Source organism: Oncorhynchus tshawytscha, unplaced genomic scaffold (assembly GCF_018296145.1).
Source record: "Oncorhynchus tshawytscha isolate Ot180627B unplaced genomic scaffold, Otsh_v2.0 Un_contig_15429_pilon_pilon, whole genome shotgun sequence".
NCBI classification, from domain to species: domain Eukaryota; kingdom Metazoa; phylum Chordata; class Actinopteri; order Salmoniformes; family Salmonidae; genus Oncorhynchus; species Oncorhynchus tshawytscha.
The window spans coordinates 41,565-68,428 of NW_024608629.1; the positions used below are offsets into that span (position 1 = coordinate 41,565).

General features: G+C 45.1%; 1 protein-coding gene across 2 annotated transcripts; it reads left to right on the top strand.

Moving 5' to 3' along the window:
* Window positions 1-478: 478 nt before the first annotated feature.
* Window positions 479-26,864, top strand: LOC121843678. 2 transcript variants are annotated; one of them, XM_042313448.1, is made up of 13 exons: window positions 479-893; window positions 3,058-3,180; window positions 5,171-5,326; window positions 8,044-8,097; window positions 9,013-9,248; window positions 9,889-9,968; window positions 10,107-10,178; window positions 10,289-10,372; window positions 17,329-17,433; window positions 18,843-18,945; window positions 19,515-19,563; window positions 24,549-24,590; window positions 26,646-26,864. In XM_042313448.1, exons 2-13 carry the CDS (start codon window positions 3,062-3,064, stop codon window positions 26,701-26,703), a joined length of 1,158 nt encoding a protein of 385 aa, XP_042169382.1. In that variant the 5' UTR covers window positions 479-893; window positions 3,058-3,061; the 3' UTR covers window positions 26,704-26,864. The 2 variants fall into 2 exon arrangements, with proteins under 2 accessions (XP_042169382.1, XP_042169383.1); XM_042313449.1 differs by lacking the exon at window positions 479-893 and having other exon boundaries at window positions 2,928-3,180.

Consider the following 26,864-nt stretch of genomic DNA (forward strand, 5'->3'; position numbering starts at 1 on the left):
TCAGAAGATGTTAATGGTTTCAGAATATTGAAGTGTCCGTTTGGATGCGGAGTGCTGATGATCATTTTGGCCAAACACTTCATTACCCCCAAACGATCCAACATAGGTCTTCACTACCCCCTAGTGATCCAACATAGGACCACCACATTCAATAGGACATAGGACTTCATGGGTATCACTTCCAGATCCTGTACCTTCCAGATCCTGTACCTTCCAGATCCTGTACCTTCCAGATCCAGTACTTTCCAGATCCAGTACCTTCCAGATCCAGTACCTTCCAGATCATATACCTTCCAGATCCTGTACCTTCCGGATACTGTACCTTCCAGATACTATACCCCCTTTTTCTCCCCAATTTCGTGGTATGCAATTGGTAGTTATTCTTGTCTCATTGCTGCAACTCCCGTACGGACTCGGGAGAGGCGAAGGTCGAGAGCCGTGCGTCCCCACGAAACACAACCCAACCAAATCATACTGCTTCTTGACACAATGCCCACTTAACCCGGAAGCCAGCCGCATCAATGTCCCGGAGGAAACGATGCACACCTGGCGACCAAGTCAGCGTGCCCTGTGCCCGGCCCGCCACAGGAGTCGCCAGTGCGAGATGGGACGAGGACATCCCTGCCGTCCAAACCCTCCCCTAACCCGGCGACACTGGTCTCCCGGTCGCGGCCGGCTGCGACAGAGCCTGGACTCGAACCCTGAATCTCTAGTGGCTGTGATGCAGTGCCTAAGACCACGGCACCATTCGGGAGGCTTCACACTTCTAATATGACTAAATCTGCCTCGACGTCTAACCCCTGACTTCTGTGACCTCTAACCCCTAACAGACCAGTGATTTCCCATCATCTTGAGGCCAGGACAGCGGAGGCCCTGCCCTTGCTGCTAACCAGGTACACACACACACACCAAATCCCATATGGACCCCTACACCCTAAAGCACGTGGCGATCTCAGGTATTTGGGATAGGGGAATAGCTCCACCTTGCATTCTGATAATCTTGGTAAGTTTCAACATATTGCTGAGACTCATCAAATTCTCTCAGACCTCCACAAGTGGTATAGGGTGTAGGGTCTAGGAGTCCATTTAGGACTGGGTAACACCATAGGGTCTAGGAGTCCATTTAGGACTGGGTAACACCATAGGGTCTAGAGGTCCATTTAGGACTGGGTAATAGAGGTCCATTTAGGACTGGGGTAGGGTCTAGAGGTCCATTTAGGACTGGGTCCATTTAACAGGTCCATTACTGGGTAACACCTAGAGGTCCATTTAGGACTGGGTAACACCACTGGGTCATAGGGTCTAGAGGTCCATTTAGGACTGGGTAACACCATAGGGTCTAGAGGTCCATTTAGGACTGGGTAACACCATAGAGGTCCATTTAGACTGGGTCCATTCCATTTAGGACTGGGTAACTAGGGTCCATTTAGGACTGGGTAACACCATAGAGGTCCATTTAGGACTAGAGGTCCATTTAGGACTGGGTAACACCATAGAGGTCCATTTAGGACTGGGTAACACCATAGAGGTCCATTTAGGACTGGGTAACACCATAGAGGTCCATTTAGGACTGGGTAACACCATAGAGGTCCATTTAGGACTGGGTAACACCATAGAGGTCCATTTAGGACTGGGTAACACCATAGAGGTCCATTTAGGACTGGGTAACACCATAGAGGTCCATTTAGGACTGGGTAACACCATAGAGGTCCATTTAGGACTGGGTAACACCATAGAGGTCCACTGGGTAACACCATAGAGGTCCATTTAGGACTGGGTAACACCATAGAGGTCCATTTAGAGGTCCATTTAGGACTAACACCATAGAGGTCCATTTAGGACTGGGTAACACCATAGAGGTCCATTTAGGACTGGGTAACACCATAGAGGTCCATTTAGGACTGGGTAACACCATAGAGGTCCATTTAGGACTGGGTAACACCATAGAGGTCCATTTAGGGACCATAGAGGTCCATTTAGACTGTAACACCATAGAGGTCCATTTAGGACTGGGTAACACCATAGAGGTCCATTTAGGACTGGGTCCATTTAACACCATAGAGGTCCATTTAGGACTGGGTAACACCATAGAGGTCCATTTAGGACTGGGTAACACCATAGAGGTCCATTTAGGACTGGGTAACACCATAGAGGTCCATTTAGGACTGGGTAACACCATAGAGGTCCATTTAGGACTGGGTAACACCATAGAGGTCCATTTAGGACTGGGTAACACCATAGAGGTCCATTTAGGACATTTGGGTAACACCATAGAGGTCCATTTAGGACTGGGTAACACCATAGAGGTCCATTTAGGACTGGGTAACACCATAGAGGTCCATTTAGGACTGGGTAACACCATAGAGGTCCATTTAGGACTGGGTAACACCATAGAGGTCCATTTAGGACTGGGTAACACCATAGAGGTCCATAGAGGTCCATTTAGGACTGGGTAACCATAGACCATAGGACTGGGTCCATAGAGGTTTAGGACTGGGTAACACCATACATAGAGGTCCATTTAGACTGGGTCATAGAGGTCCATTTAGGACTGGGTAACCATAGACCATTTAGACTGGGTCCATAGGGTCTAGAGGACTGGGTAACACCATAGGGTCTAGAGGTCCATTTAGGACTGGGTAACACCATAGGGTCTAGAGGTCCATTTAGGACTGGGTAACACCATAGAGGTCCGTTTAGGACTGGGTCCATTTAGGACTGGGTCCATTTAGGACTGGGTAACACCATAGAGGTCCATTTAGGACTGGGTAACACCATTTAGGGGGACTGGGTAACACCATAGAGGTCCATTTAGGACTGGGTAAACAGGTCCATTTAGGACTGGGTAACACCTAGAGGTCCATTTAGGACTGGGTAACACCATAGGGTCTAGAGGTCCATTTAGGACTGGGTAACACCATAGGGTCTAGGGGTCCATTTAGGACTGGGTAACACCATAGAGATCCATTTAGGACTGGGTAACACCATAGAGATCCATTTAGGATTGGGTAACTTGTCTCTGTGTGTGTGTGTCTCTGTGTGTCTCTGTGTGTTCAGGGTAATGGAGGCGGTGCGGAGACAGATGGTGGAGTGTGACTTCAGTCCAGAGTTTCTCCAGAAACTTCAAGGTTTCTACCAGACCCTCCCCCTTCCTCCCAGCTGCATCTCTCTGAGAAACAGGTACAGACCAGACCCTCCCCCTACCTCCCAGCTGCATCTCTCTGAGAAACAGGTACAGACCAGACCCTCCCCTACCTCCCAGCTGCATCGTCTCTGAGAAACAGGTACAGACCAGACCCTCCCCTACCTCCCAGCTGCATCTCTCTGAGAAACAGGTACAGACCCTCCCCCTACCTCCCAGCTGCATCTCTCTGAGAAACAGGTACAGACCCTCCCCCTACCTCCCAGCTGCATCTCTCTGAGAAACAGGTACAGACCCCCCCCCTACCTCCCAGCTGCATCTCTCTGAGAAACAGGTACAGACCAGACCCTCCCCCTACCTCCCAGCTGCATCTCTCTGAGAAACAGGTACAGACCAGACCCTCCCCCTACCTCCCAGCTGCATCTCTCTGAGAAACAGGTACAGACCCCTCCCCCTACCTCCCAGCTGCATCGCTCTGAGAAACAGGTATAGACCCTCCACCTTCCTCCCAGCTGCATCTCTCTGAGAAACAGGTACAGACCAGACCCTCCCTCTACCTCCCAGCTGCATCTCTCTGAGAAACAGGTACAGACCAGACCCTCCCCCTACCTCCCAGCTGCATCTCTCTGAGAAACAGGTACAGACCCTCCCCCTACCTCCCAGCTGCATCTCTCTGAGAAACAGGTACAGACCAGACCCTCCCCCTTCCTCCCAGCTGCATCTCTCTGAGAAACAGGTACAGACCAGACCCTCCCCCTACCTCCCAGCTGCATCTCTCTGAGAAACAGGTACAGACCAGACCCTCCCCTTCCTCCCAGCTGCATCTCTCTGAGAAACAGGTACAGACCAGACCCTCCCCCTACCTCCCAGCTGCATCTCTCTGAGAAACAGGTACAGACCCTCCCCCTACCTCCCAGCTGCATCTCTCTGAGAAACAGGTACAGACCAGACCCTCCCCCTACCTCCCAGCTGCATCGCTCTGAGAAACAGGTATAGACCAGACCCTCCCCCTACCTCCCAGCTGCATCTCTCTGAGAAACAGGTATAGACCAGACCCTCCCCCTACCTCCCAGCTGCATCTCTCTGAGAAACAGGTACAGACCCTCCCCCTACCTCCCAGCTGCATCGGTCTGAGAAACAGGTACAGACCCTCCCCTACCTCCCAGCTGCATCTCTCTGAGAAACAGGTACAGACCAGACCCTCCCCCTACCTCCCAGCTGCATCTCTCTGAGAAACAGGTACAGACCCTCCCCCTACCTCCCAGCTGCATCTCTGAGAAACAGGTACAGACCCTCCCCCTACCTCCCAGCTGCATCTCTCTGAGAAACAGGTACAGACCAGACCCTCCCCTACCTCCCAGCTGCATCTCTCTGAGAAACAGGTACAGACCCCCCCCCCTACCTCCCAGCTGCATCTCTCTGAGAAACAGGTACAGACCCTCCCCCTACCTCCCAGCTGCATCGCTCTGAGAAACAGGTATAGACCCTCCCCTCCCCTTTCAGTGTTAAAGGGACAGACCGTTAATATGTGTGTTTGTTCCAGGCTGTGTGTTCTCCCTTGGTCAGATGTCCTGCTGGTCTCAGTGTTAAAGGGACAGACCGTTAATGTGTATGTTTGTTCCAGGCTGTGTGTTCTCCCTGGTCAGATGTCCTGCTGGTCTCAGTGTTAAAGGGACAGACCGTTAATGTGTTTGTTCCAGGCTGTGTGTTCTCCCCTGGTCAGATGTCCTGCTGGTCTCAGTGTTAAAGGGACAGACCGTTAATATGTGTGTGTGTGTTCCAGGCTGTGTGTTCTCCCTGGTCAGATGTCCTGCTGGTCTCAGGTGTTAAAGGGACAGACCGTTAATGTGTATGTTTGTTCCAGGCTGTGTGTTCTCCCCTGGTCAGATGTCCTGCTGGTCTCAGTGTTAAAGGGACAGACCGTTAATGTGTTTGTTCCAGGCTGTGTGTTCTCCCCTGGTCAGATGTCCTGCTGGTCTCAGTGTTAAAGGGACAGACCGTTAATATATGTGTGTGTGTGTGTTCCAGGCTGTGTGTTCTCCCCTGGTCAGATGTCCTGCTGGTCTCAGTGTTAAAGGGACAGAACGTGACGGGGATCCGACCAGGAAAAGGGAAGAAGGAGCCGCTGACTGAATCTGCCGCTGTTGTCCTGCTGAGAGCTGAAACATTACAGAGACTCAACAGGTATTTACCATCACAATCAATATCTGCAACTGGTCCACCAGGTCATTTATAGGTTTTCCTACTTACAAAGCATGTAGAGGTCTGTTCATCAGTCAACTGGGCCACCAGGTCATTTATAGGTTTTCCTACTTACAAAGCATGTAGAGGTCTGTTCATCAGTCAACTGGGCCACCAGGTCATTTATAGGTTTTCCTACTTACAAAGCATGTAGAGGTCTGTTCATCAGTCAACTGGGCCACCAGGTCATTTATAGGTTTTCCTACTTACAAAGCATGTAGAGGTCTGTTCATCAGTCAACTGGGCCACCAGGTCATTTATAGGTTTTCCTACTTACAAAGCATGTAGATGTCTGTTCATCAGTCAACTGGTCCACCAGGTCATTTATAGGTTTTCCTACTTACAAAGCATGTAGAGGTCTGTTCATCAGTCAACTGGTCCACCAGGTCATTTATAGGTTTTCCTACTTACAAAGCATGTAGAGGTCTGTTCATCAGTCAACTGGTCCACCAGGTCATTTATAGGTGTTCCTACTTACAAAGCATGTAGAGGTCTGTTCATCAGTCAACTGGTCCACCAGGTCATTTATAGGTTTTCCTACTTACAAAGCATGTAGAGGTCTGTTCATCAGTCAACTGGTCCACCAGGTCATTTATAGGTTTTCCTACTCACAAAGCATGTAGAGGTCTGTTCATCAGTCAACTGGTCCACCAGGTCATTTATAGGTTTTCCTACTTACAAAGCATGTAGAGGTCTGTTCATCAGTCAACTGGTCCACCAGGTCATTTATAGGTTTTCCTACTTACAAAGCATGTAGAGGTCTGTTCATCAGTCAACTGGTCCACCAGGTCATTTATAGGTTTTCCTACTTACAAAGCATGTAGAGGTCTGTTCATCAGTCAACTGGTCCACCAGGTCATTTATAGGTTTTCCTACTTACAAAGCATGTAGAGGTCTGTTCATCAGTCAACTGGTCCACCAGGTCATTTATAGGTTTTCCTACTTACAAAGCATGTAGAGGTCTGTTCATCAGTCAACTGGTCCACCAGGTCATTTATAGGTTTTTCTACTTACAAAGCATGTAGAGGTCTGTTCATCAGTCAACTGGTCCACCAGGTCATTTATAGGTTTTCCTACTTACAAAGCATGCAGAGGTCTGTTCATCAGTCAACTGGTCCACCAGGTCATTTATAGGTTTTCCTACTTTCAAAGCATGTAGAGGTCTGTTCATCAGTCAACTGGTCCACCAGGTCATTTATAGGTTTTCCTACTTACAAAGCATGTAGAGGTCACACCATCACACACACACCATCACACACACTCACACACACACCATCACACACACACCATCACACACACTCACTCACACACACACCATCACACACACACCATCACACACACTCACACACACACCATCACACACACACCATCACACACACACACACCATCACACACACACCATCACACACACTCACACACACACCATCACACACACACCATCACACACACACTCACCATCACACACACACCATCACACACACACCATCACACACACACCATCACACACACACCATCACACACACGCCATCACACACACACACCATCACACACACACACCATCACACACACACCATCACACACACACACCATCACACACACACCATCACACACACACCAACACACACACACACCATCACACACACACACTATCACACACACACCATCACACACACACCATCACACACCATCACACACTCATCACACACACACACACCATCACACACACACACCATCACACACACACACACACACCATCACACACCATCACACACACACACACCATCACACACACACACACACACCATCACACACCATCACACACCATCACACACCATCACACACATCACACACCATCACACACCATCACACACACACACACCATCACACACACACCATCACACACACACACCATCACACACACACATCACACACACACACACCATCACATACCATCACACACACACACACCATCACACACCAACACACACCATCACACACACCAACACACACCATCACACACCATCACACACACACACACACACCATCACACACCATCACACACACACACACCAACACACACCATCACACACACCATCACACACCAACACACACCATCACACACCAACACACACCATCACACACCAACACACACCATCACACACCAACACACACTATCACACACCAACACACACACACACACACCATCACACACACACACCAACACACACCATCACACACCATCACACACACCATCACACACACCATCACACACCATCACACACCAACACACACCATCACACACCAACACACACCATCACACACCAACACACACCATCACACACCAACACACACCATCACACACCAACACACACCATCACACACACACACACCATCACACACCATCACACACCAACACACACACACACACACACACACACACACACACACACACACACACACACCCACCATCACACACATCACACACCAACACACCATCACACACACACACACCATCACACACACACACACCATCACACACACACACACACCAACACACCATCACACACACACACACACACTATCACACACACACCATCACACACCATCACACACACTGTACATGATATTTCCTTATTTTGTTTATTTCTGTTTGTCTGTAGGTACAGGGAGTTGACCCGTTACCTGAAGGTGGTTCATAGTGGGAACACAGAACTGTGAGTCACTGCTCTACCTGTTACTCTGTATCTACCTGTTACTCTTACTCTGTATCTACCTGTTACTCTGTATCTACCTGTTACTCTCTATCTACCTGTTACTCTGTTACTCTGTATCTACCTGTTACTCTGTTACCCTATATCTACCTGTTACTCTGTATCTACCTGTTACTCTGTATCTACCTGTTACTCTGTATCTACCTGTTACTCTGTATCTACCTGTTACTCTGTTACACTGTTACTCTGTATCTACCTGTTACTCTCTATCTACCTGTTACTCTGTATCTACCTGTTACTCTGTATCTACCTGTTACTCTGTTACCCTATATCTACCTGTTACTCTGTATCTACCTGTTACTCTGTATCTACCTGTTACTCTGTATCTACCTGTTACTCTGTATCTACCTGCTACTCTGTATCTACCTGTTACTCTGTATCTACCTGTTACTCTGTTACCCTATATCTACCTGTTACTCTGTATCTACCTGTTACTCTGTATCTACCTGTTACTCTGTATCTACCTGTTACTCTGTATCTACCTGCTACTCTGTATCTACCTGTTACTCTGTATCTACCTGTTACTCTGTTACCCTATATCTATCTGTTACTCTGTATCTACCTGTTACTCTGTATCTACCTGTTACCCTATATCTACCTGTTACTCTGTATCTACCTGTTACTCTGTATCTACCTGTTACTCTGTTACTCTGTATCTACCTGTTACCCTATATCTACCTGTTACTCTGTATCTACCTGTTACTCTGTATCTACCTGTTACTCTGTATCTACCTGTTACTCTGTATCTACCTGTTTGTGTGTTAGTATATATTTACTTGTGTAATGCTTGTCTGTGTGTGTGTTTAAAGTTTGTCCGTGTGCCTAACGTGTGTGTGTGTGTGTGTGTGTCTACTCTAGTCTCCAGGCGGTGCGGGATCTGATCCCTCTCTTCCTGATGAAGGCCGGGGACTTTAGCTCCGCCCTCTCCTCCTTCTTCTATCCGCCCCCTGGGGTCTGCTGCCCCGTCTGCCGCCTAACGCCACGCCTCTTCACCCTCTACCTACGCATCATCACCACGGCAACCGCGCCCAGCGCCACCGCTGCCATTGCAACGCAGCCCCTCTCCCCCGACACTCCCTGGGAGGAGGTCAAAGGTTAGATATATATACACACATCTAGCTATCTCCTGTCTGATATACACACACACATCTAGCTATCTCCTGTCTGATATACACACACACATCTAGCTATCTCCTGTCTGATATACACACACACATCTAGCTATCTCCTGTCTGATATACACACACACATCTAGCTATCTCCTGTCTGATATACACACACACATCTAGCTATCTCCTGTCTGATATACACACACACATCTAGCTATCTCCTGTCTGATATACACACACTTGTCCTGTCTTCCTCCATCTCACCTCTCTCTTGTCCTGTCCTCCTCCCTCTTTCTGTTCCTGTCCTCCTCCCTCTCTCCTCTCTCTTGTCCTGTCCTCCCTCTCTCTTGTCCTCCTCCCTCTCCTCCTCTCTTGTCTTGTCCTCCTCCCTCTCTCTTTTCTCTGTTCCTGTCCTCCTCCATCTCTCCTCCCCTCTCTGGTCTTGTCCTCCTCCCTCTATCCTCTCTCTGTTCCTGTCCTCCTCCATCTCTCCTCTCTCTGTTCCTGTCCTCCTCCCTCCCTCCTCTCTCTTGTCTTGTCCTCCTCCCTCTCTCCTCTCTCTTGTCCTGTCCTGTCCTCCTCCATCTCTCCTCTCTCTCCTCCTCTCTCTCTCTTCTTCTTCTAGGTGCTGTGGTTCCCAGGCAGGTCGAGGTGGTGAAGTTTGGCCTGAGGGTTCTGAAGAGCAACATGGCTGTCTACAAGGACGTGAGTCTCACAACCTTGAGTCTAGAACTCTGAACTTCAGAGCGCTGAAACTCAGACCGCTGAATCTCAGACCGCTGAAACTCAGAAATGGGCAGTCATTCAACCTGTGTGGACATAATGTGTGTATCTGTGTTTCAGTCTCAGAGTTGGGCATACTTTCTCCACGTGCTCAATTCTCCTGCTGGTCCTCCTGACACTGCCTTTCTGACGGTACACACACCACACACACACACACACACACACACACACACACACACACGCTTGTCTTTCTCTGGGCTGTTGTTGTTGTTGTTGTTGTTTCAGCATTGTGTGTTTTGTAGGAGGCGAGAAACGTTACCATGGAGATCCTGCTGAACCAGGGATCTCTGGGACACCTCATCCAGATCCCACGGACCTTCCTGATGGTGTGCACACCACACACACACACACACACACACACACACACACACACACACACACACACTCACATTGCTCACACCAGACACACACTCACACACACACACACACACATTATACACACACACACACACACACACACACATTATACACACACACACACACATTATACACACACTGTGGATTTAGATGTTTAGATGGGGGGTACACTGTGGATTTAGATGTTTAGATGGGGGGTACACTGTGGATTTAGATGTTTAGATGGGGAGACACTGGATTTAGATGTTTAGATGGGGAGACACTGTGGATTTAGATGTTCAGATGGGGGAGAGACACTGTGGATTTAGATGTTTAGAGGGGGAGAGAGACACTGTGGATTTAGATGTTTAGATGGGGGAGAGACACTGTGGATTTAGATGTTTAGATGGGGGGAGACACTGTGGATTTAGATGTTTAGAGGGGGAGAGAGACACTGGATTTAGATGTTCAGATGGGGAGAGACACTGTGGATTTAGATGTTTAGATGGGGGGGAGACACTGTGGATTTAGATGTTCAGATGGGGGGGACACTGTGGATTTAGATGTTTAGATGGGGGGGGGCACTGTGGATTTAGATGTTTAGATGGGGGAGACACTGTGGATTTAGATGTTTAGATGGGGGAGACACTGTGGATTTAGATGTTTAGATGGGGGGGGACACTGTGGATTTAGATGTTTAGATGGGGGAGACACTGTGGGTTTAGATGGGGGGACACTGGATTTAGATGTTTAGATGGGGGAGAGACACTGTGGATTTAGATGTTTAGATGGGGGAGACACTGTGGATTTAGATGTTTAGATGGGGGAGAGACACTGTGGATTTCGATGTTTAGATGGGGGAGAGACACTGTGGATTTAGATGTTTAGATGGGGGGAGAGACACTGTGGATTTAGATGTTTAGAGGGGGAGACACTGTGGATTTAGATGTTTAGATGGGGGAGACACTGGATTTAGATCTTTAGAGGGGGAGAGAGACACTGTGGATTTAGCTGTTTAGATGGGGGAGACACTGGATTTAGATCTTTAGAGGGGAGAGAGACACTGTGGATTTAGATGTTTAGATGGGGGAGACACTGGATTTAGATCTTTAGAGGGGGAGAGAGACACTGTGGATTTAGATGTTTAGATGGGGGGGTACACTGTGGATTTAGATGTTTAGATGGGGGGTACACTGTGGATTTAGATGTTTAGATGGGGGAGACACTGGATTTAGATGTTTAGATGGGGGAGACACTGTGGATTTAGATGTTCAGATGGGGGAGAGACACTGTGGATTTAGATGTTTAGAGGGGGAGAGAGACACTGTGGATTTAGATGTTTAGATGGGGGGAGAGACACTGTGGATTTAGATGTTTAGATGGGGGAGACACTGTGGATTTAGATGTTTAGAGGGGAGAGAGACACTGGATTTAGATGTTCAGATGGGGGAGAGACACTGTGGATTTAGATGTTTAGATGGGGGAGACACTGTGGATTTAGATGTTCAGATGGGGGGACACTGTGGATTTAGATGTTTAGATGGGGGGACACTGTGGATTTAGATGTTTAGATGGGGGAGACACTGTGGATTTAGATGTTTAGATGGGGGAGACACTGTGGATTTAGATGTTTAGATGGGGGGGACACTGTGGATTTAGATGTTTAGATGGGGGAGACACTGTGGGTTTAGATGGGGGGACACTGGATTTAGATGTTTAGATGGGGGAGAGACACTGTGGATTTAGATGTTTAGATGGGGGAGACACTGTGGATTTAGATGTTTAGATGGGGGAGAGACACTGTGGATTTCGATGTTTAGATGGGGGAGAGACACTGTGGATTTAGATGTTTAGATGGGGGGAGAGACACTGTGGATTTAGATGTTTAGAGGGGGAGACACTGTGGATTTAGATGTTTAGATGGGGGAGACACTGGATTTAGATCTTTAGAGGGGGAGAGAGACACTGTGGATTTAGCTGTTTAGATGGGGGAGACACTGGATTTAGATCTTTAGAGGGGGAGAGAGACACTGTGGATTTAGATGTTTAGATGGGGGGAGACACTGTGGATTTAGATGTTTAGATGGGGGAGACACTGTGGATTTAGATGTTTAGGGGGAGACACTGGATTTAGATGTTTAGATGGGGGCGGAGACACTGTGGATTTAGATGTTTAGATGGGGGGAGACACTGTGGATTTAGATGTTTAGATGGGGGGGACACTGTGGATTTAGATGTTTAGATGGGTGGGGGGACACTGTGGATTTAGATGTCTAGATGGGGGAGACACTGTGGATTTAGATGTTTAGATAGGGGGAGACACTGTGGGTTTAGATGTCTAGATGGGGTGAGACACTGTGGATTTAGATGTTTAGATGGGGGAGACACTGTGGATTTAGATGTTTAGATCAAATCAAATCAAAATCAAATCAAATGTATTTATATAGCCCTTCGTACATCAGCTGATATCTCAAAGTGCTGTACAGAAACCCAGCCTAAAACCCCAAACAGCAAGCAATGCAGGTGTAGAAGCACGGTGGCTAGGAAAAACTCCCTAGAAAGGCCAAAACCTAGGAAGAAACCTAGAGAGGAACCAGGCTATGTGGGGTGGCCAGTCCTCTTCTGGCTGTGCCGGGTGGAGATTATAACAGAACATGGCCAAGATGTTCAAATGTTCATAAATGACCAGCATGGTCGTATAATAATAAGGCAGAACAGTTGAAACTGGAGCAGCAGCACGGTCAGATGGACTGGGGACAGCAAGGAGTCATCATGTCAGGTAGTCCTGGGGCATGGTCCTAGGGCTCAGGTCCTCCGAGAGAGAGAAAGAAAGAGAGAAGGAGAGAATTAGAGAACGCACACTTAGATTCACACAGGACACCGAATAGGACAGGAGAAATACTCCAGATATAACAAACTGACTCTAGCCCCCCGACACATAAACTACTGCAGCATAAATACTGGAGGCTGAGACAGGAGGGGTCAGGAGACACTGTGGACCCATCCGAGGACACCCCCGGACAGGGCCAAACAGGAAGGATATAACCCCACCCACTTTGCAAAGCACAGCCCCCACACCACTAGAGGGATATCTTCAACCACCAACTTACCATCCTGAGACATGGCCGAGTATAGCCCACAAAGATCTCCGCCATGGCACAACCCAAGGGGGGGCGCCAACCCAGACAGGATGACCACATCAGTGAATCAACCCACTCAGGTGACGCACCCCTTCCAGGGACGGCATGAGAGAGCCCCAGTAAGCCAGTGACTCAGCCCCTGTAATAGGGTCAGAGGCAGAGAATCCCAGTGGAAAGAGGGGAACCGGCCAAGCAGAGACAGCAAGGGCGGTTCGTTGCTCCAGAGCTTTTCCGTTCACCTTCCCACTCCTGGGCCAGACTACACTCAATCATATGACCCACTGAAGAGATGAGTCTTCAGTAAAGACTTAAAGGTTGAGACCGAGTTTGCGTCTCTGACATGGGTAGGCAGACCGTTCCATAAAAATGGAGCTCTATAGGAGAAAGCCCTGCCTCCAGCTGTTTGCTTAGAAATTCTAGGGACAATTAGGAGGCCTGCGTCTTGTGACCGTAGCGTACGTGTAGGTATGTACGGCAGGACCAAATCAGAGAGATAGGTAGGAGCAAGCCCATGTAATGCTTTGTAGGTTAGCAGTAAAACCTTGAAATCAGCCCTTGCTTTGACAGGAAGCCAGTGTAGAGAGGCTAGCACTGGAGTAATATGATCAAATTTTTTGGTTCTAGTCAGGATTCTAGCAGCCGTATTTAGCACCAACTGAAGTTTATTTAGTGCTTTATCCGGGTAACCGGAAAGTAGAGCATTGCAGTAGTCTAACCTAGAAGTGACAAAAGCATGGATATATTTTTCTGCATCGTTTTTGGACAGAAAGTTTCTGACTTTTGCAATGTTACGTAGATGGAAAAAAGCTGTCCTTGAAATGGTCTTGATATGTTCTTCAAAAGAGAGATCAGGGTCCAGAGTAACGCCGAGGTCCTTCACAGTTTTATTTGAGACGACTGTACAACCATTAAGATTAATTGTCAGATTCAACAGAAGATCTCTTTGTTTCTTGGGACCTAGAACAAGCATCTCTGTTTTGTCCGAGTTTAAAAGTAGAAAGTTTGCAGCCATCCACTTCCTTATGTCTGAAACACATGCTTCTAGCAAGGGCAATTTTGGGGCTTCACCATGTTTCATTGAAATGTACAGCTGTGTGTTATCCGCATAGCAGTGAAAGTTAACATTATGTTTTTGAATAACATCCCCAAGAGGTAAAATATATAGTGAAAACAATAGTGGTCCTAAAACGGAACCTTGAGGAACACCGAAATTTACAGTTGATTTGTCAGAGGACAAACCATTCACAGAGACAAACTGATATCTTTCCGACAGATAAGATTTAAACCAGGCCAGAACTTGTCCGTGTAGACCAATTTGGGTTTCCAATCTCTCCAAAAGAATGTGGTGATCGATGGTATCAAAAGCAGCACTAAGGTCTAGGAGCACGAGGACAGATGCAGAGCCTCGGTTTGATGCCATTAAAATGTAATTTACCACCTTCACAAGTGCCGTCTCAGTGCTATGATGGGGTATAAAACCAGACTGAAGCATTTCGTATACATTGTTTGTCGTCAGGAAGGCAGTGAGTTGCTGCGCAACAACCTTTTCTAAAATGTTTGAGAGGAATGGGAGATTCGATATAGGCCGATCATTTTTTATATTTTCTGGGTCAAGGTTTGGCTTTTTCAAGAGAGGCTTTATTACTGCCACTTTTAGTGAGTTTGGTACACATCCGGTGGATAGAGAGCCGTTTATTATGTTCAACATAGGAGGGCCAAGCACAGGAAGCAGCTCTTTCAGTAGTTTAGTTGGAATAGGGTCCAGTATGCAGCTTGGAGGTTTAGAGGCCATGATTATTTTCATCATTGTGTCAAGAGATATATTACTAAAACACTTGAGCGTCTCTCTTGATCCTAGGTCCTGGGAGAGTTGTGCAGACTCAGGACAACTGAGCTTTGAAGGAATACGCAGATTTAAAGAGGAGTCCGTAATTTGCTTTCTAATAATCATAATCTTTTCCTCAAAGAAGTTCATGAATTTATCACTGCTAAAGTGAAAGTCATCCTCTCTTGGGGAATGCTGCTTTTAGTTAGCTTTGCAACAGTATCAAAAAGGAATTTTAGATGGGGGGGGACACTGTGGATTTAGATGTTTAGATGGGGGAGACACTGTGGATTTAGATGTTTAGATGGGGGGAGACACTGTGGATTTAGATGTTTAGATGGGGGGACACTGTGGATTTAGATGTTTAGATGGGGGAGACACTGTGGATTTAGATGTTTAGATGGGGGTGAAACTGTGGATTTAGATGTTTAGATGGGGGAGGGAGACACTGTGGGTTTAGATGGGGGAGACACTGTGGATTTAGATGTTTAGATGGGGGAGACACTGTGGATTTAGATGTTTAGATGGGGGGGAGACACTGTGGATTTAGATGTTTAGATGGGGGAGACACTGTGGATTTAGATGTTTAGATGGGGGGAGACACTGTGGATTTAGATGTTTAGATGGGGGAGACACTGTGGATTTAGATGTTTAAATGGGGGAGACACTGGATTTAGATGTTTAGATGGGGGGAGACACTGGATTTAGATGTTTAAATGGGGGAGAGACACTGTGGATTTAGATGTTTAGATGGGGGTGGGAGACACTGTGGATTTAGATGTTCAGATGGGGGAGACACTGGATTTAGATGTTTAGATGGGGGAGACACTGTGGATTTAGATGTTTAGATGGGGAGACACTGTGGATTTAGATGTTTAAATGGGGGAGACACTGGATTTAGATGTTTAGATGGGGGAGACACTGGATTTAGATGTTTAGATGGGGGAGACACTGGATTTAGATGTTTAAATGGGGGAGAGACACTGTGGATTTAGATGTTTAGATGGGGGAGACACTGTGGATTTAGATGTTTAGATGGGGGGGGACACTGTGAATTTAGATGTTCAGATGGGGGTGGGAGACACTGTGGATTTAGATGTTCAGATGGGGGAGACACTGGATTTAGATGTTTAGATGGGGGAGGAGACACTGGATTTAGATGTTTAGATGGGGGGAGACACTGTGGATTTAGATGTGATTGAGAACCACTCTAGGCAACCATAGACTTACCTAGACAACTCTACTATACCACAATCCCGAGACAAAACACACCACATAAAATAACCCATGTCACCCTGGCCTGACCAAAATAATAAAGAAAGCACAAAATACTAAGACCAGGCGTTCTATTATAAAGGCTGTCATGGTGACAAGCGTTCTATTATAAAGGCTGTCATGGTGACAAGCGTTCTATTATAAAGGCTGTCATGGTGACAAGCGTTCTATTATAAAGGCTGTCATGGTAACAAGCGTTCTATTATAAAGGCTGTCATGGTGACAAGCGTTCTATTATAAAGGCTGTCATGGTGACAAGCGTTCTATTATAAAGGCTGTCATGGTGACAAGCGTTCTATTATAAAGGCTGTCATGGTAACAAGCGTTCTATTATAAAGGCTGTCATGGTGACAAGCGTTCTATTATAAAGGCTGTCATGGTAACAAGCGCTCTCATTTGAAGTAAAGTCTAGATGTTAGAATGCTTTCTGTACATTTTTTTTAGCTGTGAGTTAGTTTCACCTGATCCACTTTATTTAACACACAGAGACTCAACGTGTAGGTCATAGGTCAAACCTGCATTTCCCCCTAGCAGAGATTTATTGCATGTTTCAGTGCAACAACTAAAAGGTGTCACCAGTTTGCATCCCTGAGTATAATTCATGTGTATTTATTTAATTGATTGCTGTTGGTAACTTGTGTGTGTTTATCTAGGTGTATCCAGACCAGGCCCTGTTGCTGTTGGTAACTTGTGTGTGTTTATCTAGGTTTATCCAGACCAGGCCCTGTTGCTGTTGGTAACTCAGGGTCTGGCGCTACGGATCCTCCACGAACCTTTGACCCCCGCTCTACCCGTCCTCAACTATTACAAGGTACACCTCTCCTCTGTCCTCCTCTCTCTCCTCTGTCCTCCTCTCTCTCCTCTGTCCTCCGCTCTCTCCTCTGTCCTCCGCTCTCTCCTCTGTCCTCCTCTCTCTCCTCTGTCCTCCGCTCTCTCCTCTGTCCTCTTCTCTCTCCTCTGTCCTCCGCTCTCTCCTCTGTCCTCCTCTCTCTCCTCTGTCCTACGCTCTCTCCTCTGTCCTACGCTCTCTCCTCTGTCCTCCTCTCTCTCCTCTGTCCTATGCTCTCTCCTCTGTCCTACGCTCTCTCCTCTGTCCTCCGCTCTCTCCTCTGTCCTCCTCTCTCCTCTGTCCTCCTCTCTCTCCTCTGTCCTCCTCTCTCTCCTCTGTCCTCCTCTCTCTCCTCTGTCCTCCTCTCTCTCCTCTGTCCTCATCATCTCTCCTCTGTCCTCCTCTCTCTCCTCTGTCCTCCTCTCTGTCCTCCGCTCTCTCCTCTGTCCTCCGCGCTCTCCTCTGTCTCTCTCTCCTCTTTCCCCCTCTCTCTCCTCTGTCCTCCTCTCTCTCTCCTCTTTCCCCCTCTCTCTCCTCTGTCCTCCACTCTCTCCTCTGTCCTCCACTCTCTCCTCTGTCCTCCACTCTCTCCTCTGTCCTCCACTCTCTCCTCTGACCTCCTCTCTCTCCTCTGTCCTCCTCTCTCTCCTCTGTCCTCCACTCTCTCCTCTGTCCTCCACTCTCTCCTCTGTCCTCCTCTCTCTCCTCTGACCTCCGCTCTACCTGTCCTCAACTATACAAGGTACAAGGTATTTATTTGTGTGTAGTTCCGGTAATATTATATACTAGATTAACTTGTTTATTTATTCCTGTGTAGTTCCGGTAATACTATATACTAGATTAACTTGTTTATTTATTCCTGTGTATGTCCGGTAATACTATATACTAGATTAACTTGTTTATTTATTCCTGTGTAGTTCCGGTAATACTATATACTAGATTAACTTGTTTATTTATTCCTGTGTAGTTCCGGTAATACTATATACTAGATTGACTACTTTATTTATTTGTGTTTAGTTCCGGTAATACTATATACTAGATTGACTAGTTTATTTAGTTGTGTGTAGTTCCGGTAATACTATATTCTAGATTAACTTGTTTATTTATTTGTGTGTAGTTCCGGTAATACTATATACTAGATTGACTAGTTTATTTATTTGTGTGCAGGATAATGTTTAGATTGATTTGTGTGTGTGTTGGGCTTTACTGTTGTTGTAGGGACCAGAAGTCCTCACAAGGACCATTTGGACAAGTGGGGACAATTGTCGGTCCCCCCCCATAGGGTAAAGGTTAGGAAGGGGAAAGGGGTAGGAAGAATAGGATTTTAAATGGGAATCAATTTGTTTGGTCCCCACAAGAATAGTAAGACCAATGTGTCTCTGTGTGTGCAGGGTCATGTGTGGGCCTTGAGGTGGCTTGTTGGGTTCCTGTCTTCGTCTCCTGGAAGACTGGAGTCCTTCCTCAGAGGGGTAGCAGTGGAGCTGCACAGCACTGGTACACACACACACACACACACACACACACACACACCTTCCTCAGAGGGGTAGCAGTGGAGCTGCACAACACTGGTACACACACACACACACACACACACACCTTCCTCAGAGGGGTAGCAGTGGAGCTGCACAACACTGGTACACACACACACACACACACACACACACACACACACACACACACACACACACACACACACACACACACACACCTTCCTCAGAAGGGTAGCAGTGGAGCTGCACAGCACTGGTACACACACACACACACACACACACACACACACCTTCCTCAGAGGGGTAGCAGTGGAGCTGCACAGCACTGGTACACACACACACACACACACACACACACACACCTTCCTCAGAGGGGTAGCAGTGGAGCTGCACAGCACTGGTACACACACACACACACACACACACACACACACCTTCCTCAGAGGGGTAGCAGTGGAGCTGCACAGCACTGGTACACACACACACACACACACACACACACACATGTACACACACTCACACTGAATGAACATGTTTTGTCTGTCTCTCGCTGAATGTTTTCTTTCTCTGCAGATGGATCCCAGCTGTCGTTCTCCTTCCCTTCTTCCTCCCTGAAAGACCAGTGAGTTCTGTCATTCTGAACTGAACATATCAGTAAACTGACTCTAAACATATCAGTATGTAACATATCAGTATGTAACATATCAGTATGTAACATATCAGTATGTAACATATCAGTATGTAATATATCAGCGGGTAATATATCAGTATGTAACATATCAGTATGTAACATATCAGTATGTAATATATCAGTATGTAATATATCAGTATGTAACATATCAGTATGTAACATATCAGTATGTAATATATCAGTATGTAACATATCAGTATGTAATATATCAGTGGGTAACATATCAGTATGTAACATATCAGTATGTAATATATCAGGGGGTAACATATCAGTATGTAACATATCAGTGGGTAACATATCAGTATGTAACATATCAGGGGGTGACATATCAGTATGTAACATATCAGTATGTAACATATCAGCGGGTAACATATCAGTATGTAATATATCAGTATGTAACATATCAGTATGTAATATATCAGTGGGTAACATATCAGCGGGTAACATATCAGTATGTAACATATCAGTATGTAATATATCAGCGGGTAACATATCAGTATGTAACATATCAGTATGTAACATATCAGTATGTAACATATCAGTATGTAATATATCAGCGGGTAACATATCAGTATGTAACATATCAGTATGTAACATATCAGTATGTAACATATCAGTATGTAACATATCAGTATGTAATATATCAGTATGTAACATATCAGTATGTAATATATCAGTATGTAACATATCAGTATGTAACATATCAGTATGTAACATATCAGTATGTAACATATCAGTATGTAACATATCAGTATGTAATATATCAGTATGTAACATATCAGTATGTAATATATCAGAATGTAACATGTATGTAACATATCAGTATGTAATATATCAGTATGTAATATATCAGTATGTAACATATCAGAATGTAACATGTATGTAACATATCAGTATGTAACATATCAGTATGTAACATATCAGTATGTAACATATCAGTATGTAACATATCAGTATGTAACATATCAGTATGTAATATATCGGTATGTAACATATCAGTATGTAATATATCAGTATGTAACATATCAGTATGTAATATATCAGTATGTAATATATCAGTATGTAACATATCAGAATGTAACATGTATGTAACATATCAGTATGTAACATATCAGTATGTAACATATCAGTATGTAACATATCAGTATGTAACATATCAGTATGTAATATATCAGTATGTAACATATCAGTATGTAATATATCAGGGAGTAACATATCAGTATGTAACATATCAGTATGTAATATATCAGGGAGTAACATATCAGTATGTAATATATCAGTATGTAACATATCAGAATGTAACATGTATGTAACATATCAGTATGTGACATATCAGTATGTAACATATCAGTATGTAATATATCAGTATGTAACATATCAGTATGTAACATATCAGTATGTAATATATCAGTATGTAGCATATCAGGGGGTAACATATCAGTATGTAACATATCAGTACGTAACATATCAGGGGGTAACATATCAGGGGGTAACATATCAGTATGTAACATATCAGTATGTAATATATCAGTATGTAACATATCAGTATGTAACATATCAGTATGTAATATATCAGGGAGTAACATATCAGTATGTAATATATCAGTATGTAACATATCAGAATGTAACATGTATGTAACATATCAGTATGTGACATATCAGTATGTAACATATCAGTATGTAATATATCAGTATGTAACATATCAGTATGTAACATATCAGTATGTAATATATCAGTATGTAGCATATCAGGGGTAACATATCAGTATGTAACATATCAGTACGTAACATATCAGGGGGTAACATATCAGGGGGTAACATATCAGTATGTAACATATCAGTATGTAATATATCAGTATGTAACATATCAGTATGTAACATATCAGTATGTAATATATCAGGGAGTAACATATCAGTATGTAATATATCAGTATGTAACATATCAGAATGTAACATGTATGTAACATATCAGTATGTGACATATCAGTATGTAACATATCAGTATGTAATATATCAGTATGTAACATATCAGTATGTAACATATCAGTATGTAATATATCAGTATGTAGCATATCAGGGGGTAACATATCAGTATGTAACATATCAGTACGTAACATATCAGGGGGTAACATATCAGTACGTAACATATCAGGGGGTAACATATCAGTATGTAACATATCAGTATGTAACATATCAGTATGTAATATATCAGTATGTAATATATCAGCGGGTAACATATCAGTATGTAACATATCAGTGTGTAACATATCAGTGTGTAACATATCAGTGTGTAACATATCAGCGGGTAACATATCAGTATGTAACATATCAGTATGTAACATATCAGTATGTAACATATCAGCGGGTAACATATCAGTATGTAACATATCAGTATGTAATATATCAGTGGGTAACATATCAGCGGGTAACATATCAGTATGTAACATATCAGTATGTAATATATCAGTATGTAATATATCAGTATGTAACATATCAGCGGGTAACATATCAGTATGTAACATATCAGTATGTAACATATCAGTATGTAACATATCAGCGGGTAACATATCAGCGGGTAACATATCAGTATGTAATATATCTGTATGTAACATATCAGCGGGTAACATATCAGTATGTAACATATCAGTATGTAATATATCAGTATGTAACATATCAGTATGTAATATATCAGTATGTAACATATCAGTATGTAATATATCAGTATGTAATATATCAGTATGTAATATATCAGGGGGTAACATATCAGTATGTAACATATCAGTATGTAACATATCAGTATGTAATATATCAGGGGGTAACATATCAGTATGTAACATATCAGTATGTAATATATCAGGGGGTAACATATCAGTATGTAACATATCAGTATGTAATATATCAGTATGTAATATATCAGGGGGTAACATATCAGTATGTAACATATCAGCATGTAACATATCAGTATGTAACATATCAGTATGTAACATATCAGTATGTAATATATCGGTATGTAACATATCAGGGGGTAACATATCAGTATGTAACATATCAGTATGTAATATATCAGTATGTAACATATCAGTATGTAACATATCAGTATGTAATATATCAGTATGTAGCATATCAGGGGGTAACATATCAGTATGTAATATATCAGGGAGTAACATATCAGTATGTAATATATCAGTATGTAACATATCAGAATGTAACATGTATGTAACATATCAGTATGTGACATATCAGTATGTAACATATCAGTATGTAATATATCAGTATGTAACATATCAGTATGTAACATATCAGTATGTAATATATCAGTATGTAGCATATCAGGGGTAACATATCAGTATGTAACATATCAGGGGTAACATATCAGGGGTAACATATCAGGGGGTAACATATCAGGGGGTAACATATCAGGGGTAACATATCAGTATGTAACATATCAGTATGTAACATATCAGTATGTAATATATCAGTATGTAATATATCAGCGGGTAACATATCAGTATGTAACATATCAGTGTGTAACATATCAGTGTGTAACATATCAGTGTGTAACATATCAGCGGGTAACATATCAGTATGTAATATATCAGGGGGTAACATATCAGTATGTAACATATCAGGGAGTAACATCGGTATGTAACATATCAGGGGGTAACATATCAGTATGTAACATATCAGTATGTAATATATCAGGGGGTAACATATCAACGGGTAACATATCAGTATGTAATATATCAGTATGTAATATATCAGTATGTAACATATCAGTATGTAACATATCAGGGGGTAACATATCAGTATGTAACATATCAACGGGTAACATATCAGTATGTAACATATCAGTATGTAACATATCAGTATGTAACATATCAGGGGTAATATATCAGTATGTAACATATCAGTATGTAACATATCAGTATGTAACATATCAGTACGTAACATATCAGGGGGTAACATATCAGGGGTAACATATCAGGGGGTAACATATCAGTATGTAACATATCAGTATGTAATATATCAGTATGTAATATATCAGCGGGTAACATATCAGTATGTAACATATCAGTGTGTAACATATCAGTGTGTAACATATCAGTGTGTAACATATCAGCGGGTAACATATCAGTATGTAATATATCAGGGGGTAACATATCAGTATGTAACATATCAGGGAGTAACATATCGGTATGTAACATATCAGGGGGTAACATATCAGTATGTAACATATCAGGGGGTAACATATCAGTATGTAATATATCAGGGGGTAACATATCAACGGGTAACATATCAGTATGTAATATATCAGTATGTAACATATCAGTATGTAATATATCAGTATGTAACATATCAGTATGTAACATATCAGGGGGTAACATATCAGTATGTAACATATCAACGGGTAACATATCAGTATGTAACATATCAGTATGTAACATATCAGTATGTAACATATCAGGGGGTAATATATCAGTATGTAACATATCAGTATGTAACATATCAGCGGGTAATATATCAGTATGTAATATATCAGTATGTAACATATCAGCGGGTAATATATCAGGGGGTAACATATCAGTATGTAACATATCAGGGGGTAACATATCAGTATGTAACATATCAGGGGGTAACATATCAGTATGTAACATATCAGTATGTAACATATCAGTATGTAACATATCAGCGGGTAACATATCAGTGGGTAATATATCAGTATGTAACATATCAGTATGTAACATATCAGTGGGTAGCATATCAGTATGTAACATCAGTATGTAACATCGGTATGTAACATATCAGTGTGTAACATATCAGTGTGTAACATATCAGTATGTAACATCAGTATGTAACATCAGTATGTAACATATGGGGGTAACAGTGGTAACATGTCAGTATTGTTCTGTCTCCAGGCCTGACCCCTTCTGGCACTACCTCACAGACTTAATCAGAGAGTAAGTCTCACAACACACTCCCCACCTTCTCTACAAGTCCCGTCTCCGGGATTCCGTACCTCCGTATCTCCGTACCTTCTCTACAAGAGTCCCCGTCCCCCTTCTCTACAAGAGTCCCCGTCCCCCTTCTCTACAAGAGTCCCCGTCCCCCTTCTCTACAAGAGTCCCCGTCCCCCTTCTCTACAAGAGTCCCCGTCCCCCTTCTCTACAAGAGTCCCCCGTCCCCCTTCTCTACAAGAGTCCCCGTCCCCCTTCTCTACAAGAGTCCCCGTCCCCCTTCTCTACAAGAGTCCCCGTCCCCCTTCTCTACAAGAGTCCCCGTCCCCCCTTCTCTACAAGAGTCCCCGTCCCCCTTCTCTACAAGAGTCCCCGTCCCCCTTCTCTACAAGAGTCCCCGTCCCCCTTCTCTACAAGAGTCCCCGTCCCCCTTCTCTACAAGAGTCCCCGTCCCCCTTCTCTACAAGAGTCCCCGTCCCCCTTCTCTACAAGAGTCCCCGTCCCCCTTCTCTACAAGAGTCCCCGTCCCCCTTCTCTACAAGAGTCCCCGTCCCCCTTCTCTACAAGAGTCCCCGTCCCCCTTCTCTACAAGAGTCCCCGTCCCCCTTCTCTACAAGAGTCTCTACAAGAGTCCCCGTCCCCCTTCTCTACAAGAGTCCCCGTCCCCCTTCTCTACAAGAGTCCCCAAGAGTCCCCCTTCTCTACAAGAGTCCCCGTCCCCCTTCTCTACAAGAGTCCCCGTCCCCCTTCTCTACAAGAGTCCCCGTCCCCCTTCTCTACAAGAGTCCCCGTCCCCCCTTCTCTACAAGAGTCCCCGTCCCCCTTCTCTACAAGAGTCCCCGTCCCCCTTCTCTACAAGAGTCCCCGTCCCCCCTTCTCTACAAGAGTCCCCGTCCCCCCCCTTCTCTACAAGAGTCCCCGTCCCCCTTCTCTACAAGAGTCCCCCTTCTCCCCGTCCCCCTTCTCTACAAGAGTCCCCGTCCCCCTTCTCTACAAGAGTCCCCGTCCCCCTTCTCTACAAGAGTCCCCGTTCCCCCTTCTCTACAAGAGTCCCCGTTCCCCCTTCTCTACAAGAGTCCCCGTCCCCCCTTCTCTACAAGAGTCCCCGTCCCCCTTCTCTACAAGAGTCCCCGTCCCCCTTCTCTACAAGAGTCCCCGTCCCCCTTCTCTACAAGAGTCCCCGTCCCCCTTCTCTACAAGAGTCCCCGTCCCCCTTCTCTACAAGAGTCCCCGTCCCCCTTCTCTACAAGAGTCCCCGTCCCCCCTTCTCTACAAGAGTCCCCCTTCTCTACAAGAGTCCCCGTCCCCCTTCTCTACAAGAGTCCCCGTCCCCCCTTCTCTACAAGAGTCCCCGTCCCCCCTTCTCTACAAGAGTCCCCGTCCCCCCCCTTCTCTACAAGAGTCCCCGTCCCCCCCCTTCTCTACAAGAGTCCCCGTCCCCCCCTTCTCTACAAGAGTCCCCGTCCCCCTTCTCTACAAGAGTCCCCGTCCCCCCTTCTCTACAAGAGTCCCCGTCCCCCCTTCTCTACAAGAGTCCCCGTCCCCCTTCTCTACAAGAGTCCCCGTCCCCCTTCTCTACAAGAGTCCCCGTCCCCCTTCTCTACAAGAGTCCCCTCCCCCCCCTTCTCTACAAGAGTCCCCGTCCCCCCTTCTCTACAAGAGTCCCCCGTCCCCCCTTCTCTACAAGAGTCCCCGTCCCCCTTCTCTACAAGAGTCCCCCGTCCCCCTTCTCTACAAGAGTCCCCGTCCCCCTTCTCTACAAGAGTCCCCGTCCCCCCTTCTCTACAAGAGTCCCCCTCCCCCCTTCTACAAGAGTCCCCGTCCCCCTTCTCTACAAGAGTCCCCGTCCCCCCTTCTCTACAAGAGTCCCCGTCCCCCCTTCTCTACAAGAGTCCCCGTCCCCCCTTCTCTACAAGAGTCCCCCCCCCCAAGAGTCCCCGTCCCCCCTTCTCTACAAGAGTCCCGTCCCCCCTTCTCCAAGAGTCCCGTCCCCCTTCTCTACAAGAGTAGAAAACAGAGGAGTGTCTGTTGTGTTACTGACGGATTGTTTGTCTCCAGGACTCTATCTGTAATCCCGGACTGCAGCAGACTGGACCTGGATCAGACTGGAGTGTGACTCAGACTGTGTGTGCGCGCGTGAGAACATCTCTGTACACGTGGAAGCAACGAAGAAGAGGACAATGATAATAATGTGTTTATCTGACTGTTAATAAGACCTTTTGTGCCTTTTTTTTAACTACAAATAAACAGATAATTTTATTTATCCATATCACCGGA